At 41.0% G+C, this 12,808-nt stretch overlaps 1 protein-coding gene across 3 annotated transcripts in view; it reads left to right on the top strand.

Moving 5' to 3' along the window:
* The first annotated feature begins 2,418 nt into the window (after window positions 1–2,418).
* The window catches only part of flvcr1 (FLVCR choline and heme transporter 1), a 46,854-nt gene continuing 36,464 nt past the window's right edge, over window positions 2,419–12,808 (top strand). For all 3 annotated transcript variants that reach the window (XR_012983872.1, XM_076272210.1, XM_076272211.1), the window contains exons 1-2: window positions 2,419–2,954; window positions 3,103–3,247. Coding sequence is in view for 2 of the 3 variants with exons in the window: in XM_076272210.1 (XP_076128325.1) it covers window positions 2,439–2,954; window positions 3,103–3,247 (661 nt within the window). In the remaining variant the exon portion in view is untranslated. The remainder of the gene's footprint in view (window positions 2,955–3,102; window positions 3,248–12,808) is intronic.

Genomic DNA, 12,808 nt, shown 5'->3' with positions numbered 1-12,808 from the left:
TTTCGTGTAAACGGCCTCTAATTGTGCTGTTAGATTGTGAACATCCTGTGTTGCATTTCAGTTGTGTCATTTTACTCTTTGTGGGCAAGTGATGTTGGCAACATTACTATCCACATTGTTTGTTTAGTGTATATCTGAGTCCATTTTGTGCCTGTGACTGTGAATGGCAAGTTGGTAGGGTTTCACCCCTCCTTGTAAATGTGTGTGTGTGTGCATTTGTATTTATGGAGTTTCAGCTGACCAGGTGGTTGCACCCATTAAGCCTGGCATACAGGCCTGTGACAGAGGTGTCCGGGAGGCAATGACGGTCTGTGCTGTGGCTAAAAAAGATGTATTAATCAGGAATGGGCTTTTCAGTTCATTCATACTGTGTAATTTTGACAAACCAAACTTCCTATTGTTTGTTTCTCTCTCGTGCTGGACAGGAGAGCGGGTGGTGGAGTCCCCTCACTGTCCTTTGTAGTTGCTGTGCACCCAGTGCATGTTGTGCTGATTATCAAAATTCCATCAACCAACACTGCTCATGCCACATAAAATAAAGCCTGCATATTTCATAATACATTTCTTAAATATTTAAAGTGTAACATTAAGTAGTAATTTCCTGTGTATTAGCCGCATTGTGTATAAACCACAGGACGGTGTTTTATGCAAATTAAAAAAACAAAACCATATTAATACCATAATACTATTAACCTCATAGCTTAAGACATTTTGCAAAATCAATGTACAAACCTTGGCTAATAGTAGGGAAATTACGGTAATTACAATTAACATTTATATTGAACCATATATTCAACTTTTTTGCCTGAAATTGCACAGCACTTCAGAGGCCACTGTTCCTACCTAGTTTGGCCTATTATCCAATGCTTAACCTCTTTGGAAAGCTTAGACCCTGTAGTTTATTGGGAAACAATCCGAATAACAGATAAAGAGTAACAGAAGCTATAATATTGTTTTTTCTTTCTGCTGGATTACAAGCATCTCTGAACTGACCACATTTCAGCCCTCTAGGTCACTTGATATTCTTAGAAACACAACTGAGGCCTATCACCAGGTCTTGTGAAGCTGTGTGTAAAAGTAGATCAAAATAGAATGAAAATATGAGTTTAGACCATTATTTGCAAAGGTATGCTCATGCGTTTTGTAAAATGCCCTATGGGAACTCCAAATAGGACTTTTGGTTGCCCAAAATGCATACTGACAATCAAAGGCTTACTGCATATTGAACCCCTTTGTGTAGAGGCATAGTCTTGGTCTTGTATTAAAAGGTAACACTGAAGTTCCATGCCTGTGTTTGGATTGTATGTCAGGGGTTCTAATATGGAATGACTACACTAAATATGTAAGGGATAATGTATAGAACGCTGGTCATTATTGGGAAAATAAGTCCCGACAGGGCGAACCGGACCCCGACGCTCAGCGGAGGGGTCTCGTTCCGCCCTAAAGGGACTTATTTTCCCAATCATTACCGTTCATCGTGGCTTTTGCTGAGAAACAAATAGTTCGCAACAACACACGTTGAACTTGAATCAAACATTCTTTAGAACGCAGCTGATCAACCGTCTGCTTTCACTTTTGAATGAAGTTCCAGTCCTTGCGTAGTGATATGAAATACCTGAATTAGAAGCACAAACTCCATTGCCATTGACAGCGGTCATTACTTTTTTCAGAGGTCCTTTCCTCGGAAATAATGACCCGCTAGAACTTTGGGAAATCCCATACAAGTCAATGGAGCATTCTACTTGCCTTGTGAAGAGTCGTATAATAAGGAATAATTACACACACATCTATTTTTGCAATTTTATGTTGGTTCAATTGGTGTGTAAAAGATGGACTATACATTACTTATATTGGATGAAACAACATGGATAATCCATTTCTATTCACGTGTTCTACTCTTGTGGACATTTCAAGACCCAATATGCAACATCTACTTCTTCCTAAGGATATACACAAGGCTAGAGGGCAGAGGAGCACCAAGGGAGGGTGCTCATGAATGATGCTGTTATGTGTTGATTCCCAAGAGTCCAAGCTTTGGTATAATATATGACTATGCAACACAACAATATGATAAAAATGACAGATTTTTGTGTGGAGGTGGTGGAGGGGGGAAACTGTTCCATTTATGAAACTCCGGGGAACTACTTATTATTTAATATTTTTTCCATTATGTTAGCCTACCCTTTAAAAATATTTACAGAAATGTGTCTGAAAATGTATGAAAAAATAACCTTACTTGATGCAAAAACTGTGCAGGAAAAAAAACAATGTAGTCTACAACACTTTATATTCGGCGCCCCAAAGCAGGCGAGGTTTTACACCACCACATGCGCTGTGGGAATGGTGATGACACAGGGATAGTTTACGAGATGCCTACATCGGCGAAGGATCTAAATAGGTGTCGCAAGATGAAAGATCCATCTGAATTATCTCTACAAATGCAATTGAATCAAGGCGGCATACGTTTACCTCTTGAGGAAGAACGGTCCGTGCGTTTCAATGATATTCCTCTAGAAACTAAGCTATACAACAGAAGATTTGTTGTTTTAGCGGTGTTTAGCCTCTGTTCCCTTGTTAACGCGTTTCAGTGGATCCAGTATAGTATTATAAGTAACATTTTCAGTTTTTATTATAATGTAACCAGTGACAAAATCGATTGGCTATCAATTGTGTATATGCTGGTTTACGTGCCTCTGATTTTCCCTGCTACATGGATCATGGATAGAAAGGGAATGAGGATTGCTGCTCTAACGGGCGCAGGTCTGAACTGTCTCGGGGCGTGGTTGAAATGCTGTAGTATTAGACCAGATTTGTTTGCTGTCACAATGTTAGGGCAGGTAGTGTGTTCCATAGCTCAGGTATTTATTCTAGGATTGCCATCAAAGATTGCGTCATTGTGGTTCGGGCCAAAGGAAGTCTCAACTGCCTGTGCTACTGCTGTGCTTGGAAACCAGGTAGGCTACGTCTACACTGTAGATGACGCTATTGCGTAGGCTACTAGGCCTACATGCCCAGTTGTATGAAGTCTAATTTGATATGCTATAGGTCTACATTACGCTAATCATGTGTTTTAGTAGCCTATATGTTATACTTTTTTTTTAGCTTGGTACAGCTATTGGCTTCCTTTTGCCTCCTGTTCTCGTACCCAACGCAGTAGAGGACAAGGACTTGATGGGATACAACATCAGCTTGATGTTTTATGGGACTGCTGCAGTCTCCACAGTTCTGTTTTTAACAGCTATTGTTGGTAAGTTGCGATCTGATCCATAATACATGTTGTTCCGCTATGACCTTTGGGTTTTACACAATCATGTCTATAGAAGGATAAAACAGTTGTTTCAAGGCATCAGCACATGGATATCTTTGAACTCAAGAAAGGTTGATATTGAGAAAAACTTATGAATAATCAAAGTATTAGATTGTCTGTCTACATGAGTAAATATCCCATCTGAAGCATTTCAAATCCTACAGATGGGTTGTAAGCTACACAGTCTATTAGTGATTTTTATGTAGGCCTATATGAGATATAATATACATAATTAAGGTTTTTGTGTACAAAAAAGTTGGAGTGGACATTTTGGTGTTTCTTTGTCCAAACACACAGAGAATTAATTATAAAATGGTAAAATACTGACACTGTTTGTCCCAAATACTTTTTTGGATAAAATTAGGGTATCAAGGGGGAATTTTTCCACAGGTGAATATTATGATATTTTAGTTGCATTTGTATTCACAATTGTAATTTCAATCAACTGAGCTTCACCCTCTGCACCGCGGTAAGAAGGTGGTAAATAGGATGAAATGAATTCCAGTTTCCAGGCAAGTGAGCCTTTGTATTGACTAAAAACCTTGAAAGATTTAACTCAGGGATCAATCAAAACCAAAATCAACTGTGGATTCCATAATAAAACCCCATGGTCAAAGCAGATTGGCAGTGTATGTGTGGAATCTTAAGAAGAGAAATCCCTCCAAATATGAACAAATGACTGAAAGGGACAGATATGGTGGCACCAACGTAAGTGTCTTATCATATAAAAACATGACTGTTGATTTAATCTTTTGAGGAGTATATAGCTTGCCTGCTAAGCCAAACTCATTCACGAGTGAATAGTCTTGTCACTCACAATTGGGAATCTTTCACAATGCTAACATGGTGACAGGTGTACACTGTCACCATAGACGTAGATTTTTTTTTTATCTGAGGGAAACTGAAGTATGGCGTTCCAGACAAGTATCTCCCTGAAAGGAGAAAGGTGGCCGTGGCCTAGCTAGTATATAGCACCACCTGGAAAATATGCTTGTTAACAGCATGATAGCATAACACAATATAACTTTATTCTGAAAATGTATGGTTTACCATAACCCTAAACACTACACTTGAAATGTGTTGGAGCGCTCTGATGTGGTTTGCGCAGCCTAAAGTAAGTAGGCTAAATAACAGACCCGCCACAATATGCGGTATGATGATTTTTTACGAGCAAGATGTTTTTGGTGCCCTACGCGCACTGCATGTTCTTAAATAACAATGAAATATCATCAGTAATATTCGACCATTATTTTCAGACCCAAGTTTCCATTGTATTTATCAAATTACCAAGGTGAAGTTAGTTTGATATTTGATATTCAGATATTCAACAGATATTCATTTTTTTTTAATGCGGCCGGTTTCACCCCGTGTTTGCAGACAGTGTACAAACAGATGACCTGTCTACTTGCTCCCAGCCGACCTACTTAGGGACCGTCTATAAAGTACCTTCTGAATTACCTTCATAGTCTTTTTTGTCAATAGCTTTGACATCATGTGACCTAGTGACTCCAAACCGATGCAGAATAGTTATCCTATATGGGACTAATAAGACACAGTGGCGTAACTATAGTAGGTGCAGCAAGTGCAGTCGCACCAGGGCCCGTGACCTGCCGGGGCCCGTCGTTACCCCCGCCCTGCCTCCTTTTTTTTTTTTTTTTTTAGAACTTTAGAATGTTAGAGCACGGAGAGTGAAGCGTCACTTCTATCGGAAGATGAGCGCTTAACCGATGCAGAGAGATACTTCAAAGTGCAGGTATTTAATGCAACTCTGGACATCATAATCAGTCAGCTCTCCCAAAGATTTGCAAGTATGCAGGAAACTTGTCATGTGTTTGAGTCTTTACGTCCTATGACCCTTGAACTCGCAGGTGATGATGAACTGCTTGAAAAGGCAAGACGTTTGTCAGACCATTATAGCAGGGACATTGCACCGACATTACCAACACAACTGAACTCCTCTCATTCAGGTCTTGCTTTAAAGCAGAGATTTCACAGAAGTCATCTATTTTTCAACTTGCCAAAATGCTGGTGGTAGATTATGACAGTGTAACATCCACATTCGGGAAGTGTGTAGTCATGTTGTTTCTGACATTGCCTGTGACTGTGGCAACAGCTAAGCGATCTTTTTCCAAACTCAAACTTATTAAGACCTATACCTAAGGAGCAGCATGGGGCAGGAGAGGCTCCGTGGGTTAGCTATCCTGTCCATTGAAAATACGAGAGCCAGAGCATTAAATATTGGGAACATCGTTGACGATTTTGCACAACGAAAGGCTAGTAAGATGGCCTTCTTCTAATGGCCTAATTCACGCATATTGGGGATTGTATGCATATGAATGATTTTATTTGTTTTCTGGACGGTTAAATAAGTTAGGCTACATTAAGTTTTGTTTCTGCGCAGTGCGAGTTTATAAGCAATCAATCTACGCTTGCAGTTTCAGCAGAGGGTTGAAGAGGCGCATTGAGTGTTCCCATAATTCTATGCGAGTTGATGTTAATGCAGTAATATTAGATTACCCTGGCCTGCAGGCTGTTAATAAAATAATTTTTTAATGTTTTCACATGTAATGGATATGTAGTCGTGTGTTTTTTATTTGAAATTGTAATCTGTAACTACTAAACTACTTCGGTGCCTCAGGCCCTTTTCATAAACAATTGAAGTCACCCTTAATGTGTATTGCATGTATCAGAGCTAATTCATCCTGGGCCAAAGTCCGTCGGTATGGGGCCCGCGTAGCGCTCTCGCACCTGGGCCCACCATTGGTTTGTTACGCCACTGATAAGACACACCTCCTCTCATAGCCATTGTATGCATGCTCTATTTTATAAGAATATTTGAAAGAAAATACATTATTTCCTATAAGGAACAGTCTCCTTTTTTCAATACCTCCCAAGCCATGTGACCTAGTGACTCCAAACCAATGCAGAATAGTTATCCTATATGGGACTAATAAGACACACCTCTTCTTATAGCCACTGTATGCACACTGTATTTTATATGAATATTTTAAAGAAATACATTATTTGCCATCAGGAATGGTCTCCTTTTTTCAATACCTCGCAAGCCATGTGACCTAGTGACTCCAAACCAATGCAGAATAGTTATCCTATATGGGACTAATAAGACACACCTCTTCTTATAGCCACTGTATGCACACTGTATTTTATATGAATATTTTAAAGAAATACATTATTTGCCATCAGGAATGGTCTCCTTTTTTCAAAACCTTGCAAGCCATGTGACCTAGTGACTCCAAACCAATGCAGAATAGTTATCCTATATGGGACTCATCAGACACGCCTCTTCTTATAGCCATTGTATGCATACTCTATTTTATATGAATATTTTTAAGAAAATACATTATTTCCTATAAGAAACAGTCTCCTTTTTTCAATACCTCCCAAGCCATGTGGCCTAGTGACTGAATATCTGTCGAATATCCGAATATCAAATATCAAACTAACTTCACCTCGGTTATCAAACTAGTGTAAACTGCGCCTTTCTCCGCCCATAAACGCAATTTACGAACGTCCACAACTGAACGGCAGAGCCTACATACAAGCGCAGTTGAATGAAGTTAACTGATGACAACATTTAGCGATCATGAAATAATACCATACATGATAAAATGTCAACAAGCAGGGAGATAATGAAGATCAGTAGTTTTACTCAAACTACTTGTGCACGTAGGCTATGGAAAATTGGTCAAATCTAGCAAGTAGTAAAGTTTAAGTGAATGACGTGAAAGTGAAAGTAAGACATTCGAAAGGCCAACGAAAGTTAAGGTTGCTTTTGATAGTACAAATACTGTTGCTCTAAATTGCGATTCTGTTGTCTTTGAAAGGTTCTTTATTGACGCATTGAACTGCAATTTGGATTAACACCTGCTTTTTACAAGGCGTAAGTATTTAGGCGCAGAATAGACGTGCGCTTTCAGGAGCAGTCTTTGTACATACCGCGGAATACATAATTAGGCGCTCTTTACGCTTCCCTTCCCATCTTTTCACGCTAAACTCCTACTTTCCCCTGGATCCTCCCATGAATGCATATGCATGACATGAAAAACGCAATGTGCCCTTTTCAGCTCCCGCAACAGGCAGTTTGTGCTTTAACATCATTGCGGCCTGTTTGTACATAACTCGCAATGATTTTACACGCACGTCGTGAAACAAATACGCCTGAAGTGGGCGCAAAAGCGTGGGCAACATACGGCCTGCGGGCCACATCCGGCCTGCGGGCCACATCCGGCCTGTGGGCTTTCCCTGACCGGCCCGCGTAAGGTCTGTGAAAAAACAATAGTCAAGAGCCTAGCATAGAGATAATGCAAATCAATATCGTTGCTTTTATTTTGAAAGCGACTGCTATTTGTACGCCCATACATTTAGTTTTGTGTCTCTTGTGTCTCTGTCGCTCACCACCGCAAAGGTTGTTAGAATGTTGAACTCCTACTGCTGCTCGTTGGCATGGTGTTCATTTCAAAACGTTACTGGCAGATAGACAGTTTACAATCGGATAACCCCGTCATTGTAACCAAAATATGTTTGAGTTTATTTGCAAAGCTTATGTTAGCGAACTAGTATGATGCTACTACCCACAGGTTGCTTGAAGCAGCCAGCTCAACACACAGGGCGAGTTGACCAATCACAGTTTTGTACATAAAGTAAAAGCAAAAACATAGCCTACATTTTCAAAATAGTTTTCTTTGTGCATGTTGATTAACTAATGACAGCCTACTATTGTCTGCTCCACATTTTCATAGTCTAATTCTGCATAGAGTTAATTTAATGACGGTAATGATGGTAATGATTTAATGATGAAAAATTGCTGAGTCAAAAAATCATTTTTGAGAATGAGGATTAAATACTGGACATAAATGAAATATTGCTGTTTTTCCTTTGTCTCCCTCACATTTTCATCTGTCCCCCCCCCCCCCCCAAATAAATAAATAAATAAATATATATTTATATATATGAAACTCAAATGGTAATATTGACAAAGTAATTTTGTTTTTAGTTTACATTTCTTAAGAAATACTAACGATTTGATGCTGTTTAACTAATTTACAAATGGTGCACTGTCACTTTAAGTCTACACGGTATTCTTAATATTTTGCCAGCTCCATTCAAATATAGCCTATGGCTATTCCACAAACTCTAACATTGTTTGTGCCACATTTAGGCCTATAGCACAATGATAAGTATATTAAGTTGGTATAAACACACGCTACACTGCTGCGTTTTAAAAATGAAACTGATGGCAAACCGGTCTGGGTTTGCTGAAATAGCCTAGGCTACAGGCTGCATTTATTACATAAAATCAAGCGACATAGCAAGTAGGCCTAGTCTACACTATTTAGAGACAGCTTAAGTTTACCGCGACAAATAGCTGTCACTAGTTTGTATCATCGTAGGCTGCGCCGATGCAGACTAAACGGTAAAAAAAGTTATGATAGCCAACTGGAAGCCTTTTGGATATGTTAATAGAGCTGTCGGTGCACTTAGTTGTTAGCGATTGACCAGGTTGCTTTTTCAAATGAAATGCATTTGGGATAGCCAATTGCCAAAATAGGGAAATAAAAAAATGTGCCCCCTTGGAAATCACAAATGCCCCCTCTGTCACTGTACTCTGCAGCCGGGTCTGATTGTATGTGACTTGTCTGTTGTGAAAACCTATAACCCTTATGAAAAACAATTGGCCTATTTTAAGGAGCTCCAAATAAACGGAATCTGCTGAAGTAGCCTAAAGCATGTGGGCTAATGATTCCTTAAACACACCAAACGAAGTCCATTCTGTGGCTATTGAAATTTGGGTACCTATCGTGTTAACTGTAACCCACCCTCTGAAGCCTTTCGTGACACATAGAAAATACTTTTTAATGAACCTGATGTGTTCTTCATTCTCTGACTCTAAAAATTTCCTTTTTGAGTCATTAAAACTTAATACAAAGTGGTTTTGAGCCATTTTAAATCGCTGAGCTGCAGCGTCGCGCGTTCGTAGACTGTGCGCAGACTGTGAGCTCCTCCTCAGTCTACTGACAGTATACATTTCTACTACGGCTGCAAACAGGACCCTTTATTAGGGCAGGGCAGGCGTATTTCTGGCTATTAAATGATTTCTAAACCAGTCTGGTAAAGAGCCAAAAGCCGCTTCATTCCTTCATTGAACGTTAAGCTTTATGCCTTATGTGTAGCCAAGCCTTATGCCGTAGCCAAATAGCCTCAATTAAATTGAAACAATGCCTTCTAGTAGGCCTACTCATGGACTGATACTGTAGCTGTATTTGGAAGGACACGGCTCCATTTCTTTTTATGAGAAAAGTAGACCCATGGGGCAGTGAGGAGTTACTTTCAGATTCAGTTTTGCTGCCCCCATGGGTCTGCTTTAAGCTGCCTGTCCATAACTTGGCCTACGTTGTCCCAAATTGTCTCATTCTTCTTCCGATGGGTTGCATGTGGTGAGCTTATACAACCCATTTGAGGTTGGAGAAGATGGTGGTACCCAGGAACTGTTCACCCACTCTACGGCTTGTCAGTGATGATCAGAGGTGAAAGCCCATTTCGGAAGTCTACTACGATTTCCTTAGTTTTGGAGATGTTGAGACTTAAGTTGTTTACAGTGCACCATCCTCGGGATACCTCTGCTCTGTAAACGGTTTCATTGTTGCAGTCAATCAGGCCTACAACTGTGATGTCATCTGCAAATTTGAAGATCTTGACTGAGTCATTGTGTGAGACATAGTCATTGGTGTAAAAAGAATAAAGGAGTGGGGACAGAACACACCCCTGGGGGGCGCCAATGCTGGTGGACATTTGCTTGGATAGTTTGTTGTGAACTCTGACCACTTGTGATCTATTGGTTAAGAAGTTCAATATCCAATTACACATGGACTTCTTTACACCCAGCCAAAGGAGTTTCTCATACAGTCTTACTGGAATGATGTTATTAAAAGCAGAGCTAAAGTCAATGAACAGTACCCCTGCATATGTGGCTTTCTCTTCTAGGTGTTGTAAAATGTACAGTACAGTACAGAGTGAAACAGCAATCTCTACAGATCTGTTTTCTCTGTAGGCAAACTGAAATGGATCAAGCTCACTAGGCAGGTGGTTAGCGACTAGTCGCTTCAATTATTTTCTACTGTCCTTATTGCTTAGTTGTGTTTTTTACTTAGTTGTGTGTGATGTCTGTATGCTACTGAGACCTTGAATTTCCCCTTGGGGATCAAAAAAGTATCTATCTATCTTTCTATCTATCTATCTATCTATCTATCTAAACAATTTCATTATGATGGAAGTTAAGGCCACTGGTCTATAGTCATTAAGACAACTGATGTTAGTTTTTTTGGGTATCTATGGGTATTTATGGCAGATTTAAAATGGTACACATCATAGTTAATAGTTTGAGGGTAACACACATTTAAATAATGCCTTCAAAATTCAACATCAAAAAACATGAAAATATATTTGTCAAGATGAATCTTACTTTTCACCTAATGTCTATTGTAGATATAGTGTGTGAAAGATAGACAGTGTTGTGTTCAAACAGTTCAAAATACACAGATATAATGGTCATGTAACAAAATAAGGTGTTTTACCATCAAAACAAGATGTATAGCTCGATATGGGATGTCTTACTGTACTCTGAAGAGGCTAAATCAATTGTGGGGAGGACAGATAAAGGCAGAAATACAGACTAGCTGATGGTTACTGCTTCTCTGTGTGCTTCATTCTACTATGAAAACAAGAATATAGAGACACTGGCACATGGGAACATGCACATGGGCACATGGGAAGAAAAACTTGGTTGCCGCACACTCTATCTCTTATTCCTTTTATTTTAATTCCAACGTTTTTGACACCGAAACGTTGGAATTAAAATAAAAGGAATAAGAGATGTGAGTGTGCGGCGACCAAGCAGAGCTGAGTATGTGGGTTGGGCCCATGAAAAATTTGCCAAATCTTCTCTGCCATTGGTGATCTGCTGTAGGCTGTTCCAAACACCCTTGCTGTCATGGGCATTACGTTTGTTTTCTAACTTGGCCCTATAGTTGGCTTTGGTCTTTTTAACTGCCTGTTCAAAGGTATATTTAGCTATACTGTAGTATATTGACATACATCACCACTCTGAAATGCTTTCTTTCTTTCTAAGTACAGTGTTTTCATCTCATTGCTGAAAAATTGTTTATTGTTGCTGTACACTGTCACAGACTTGGAGGGTATGCATATGCCCCGTCTCACAATCATGGGGTTGTGGGTCCGACATCTCTTCCTTCGAAACACTGCCGCTTCTCTTCCGCGCAGTTGGAGAAGAGCTACCGAGCCCAGGCGATGACGGCACACGATATGTCCTCTGTATCGCTGCTGCAGACGTACCAGGCTATGTGCCTCGCCGAGCTAACATGCTGCCTCCCAGTAACCAAGCAACGGTTCTGCTAAGCGAAATCCGAGTAGCCACGGAATACAGCCTGAGGATATCTTGCTGCGCTGCAATGCCGTTGGGCAGGGCTATGGCAACTACCGTGGTGTCTCAATGCCACCTCTGGCTCACCTTGTCAGACATGCCGGATAGAGACAGGGACACTCACTTGGACGAGCCCATCTCCCCTGAAGGCTTGTTTGGGCAGTCGCTGGAATCGATTCAATGGTCCATTGAGCTTCGAAAAAGGAAGGTGGAGGCTTTGAGAAGTGCACGCGCAGGGATGCCAGACCCAAAAGGCCATCGAGGGGCTTTACCGCCAAAAGGGCCGCCTCCGCTTCGCCTGCGCCTCCAAGACAGCCGGTAGCCACGGTGCCACGTCAGCCAACCTGGCCAAGACCTCCCGCGCCTGGCCCGCAGAGGGACACCGCAATGAGGAGGAGGAAGCCGAATTCGTCCTAGCGGCTTTAACCCCAGAAGGGCTGTCGATTTTGGGAGACAATGCGGCCTTTCTATCAATGCCACTAAAGAGGTGTCATGACGATATTTTTCAGGGCCCCAGTCCAAAGAGGACTCGTTCGTCCCTCACACAGTCTCCCAAGCACTCCCTCTCTCCCACACCACTTATGTTCCCAGCCCAATGTTCGGGCAAAATAAGGATGTGTGTGTCTGTTTGTGCAACATTGTCTCAAATAAAAGATGCAGTTGTGTTTGTTCAAGTTTACCTGTATGCAATTTCTGCTTGCCACGTCTGCCATTTCTGCTTGCCACGTTGGCTTTGAGGGCGTGTTGCCTGGGGCGCACCTGCTAGCTATCTGTTTTATGAAGGGAGTACGGCACCTGAGACCATTCACTAGGTCATCAGTGCCGTCATGGGACCTCCCTGTCGTTCTCAAGGCCTTATATAGTTCCCTGTTTGAACCTTTGGACTCTGTGGACATCAAGTTTTTATCTTACAAGACGTCGTTCCTGCTAGCTTTGGCTTCAGCAAAGCGTGTCTCAGATATTCATGCTCTTTCGGTGCCCCCCTCCTGTACTCAGTTTTCACCTGATGGCACTAAGGTTTGTCTATATCCTAATGCGGCTTA

This window comes from Alosa pseudoharengus, unplaced genomic scaffold (genome assembly GCF_046254945.1).
Source record: "Alosa pseudoharengus isolate Yale_2024_CS ecotype anadromous, Long Island Sound unplaced genomic scaffold, YU_APseudo_1.1 YU_APseudo_1.1_scf_7, whole genome shotgun sequence".
In the NCBI taxonomy this organism is placed as follows: Eukaryota; Metazoa; Chordata; class Actinopteri; order Clupeiformes; family Clupeidae; genus Alosa; species Alosa pseudoharengus.
Note: the sequence above shows the minus strand (reverse complement) of the source record. Positions and strands in the feature narration are given on the sequence as shown.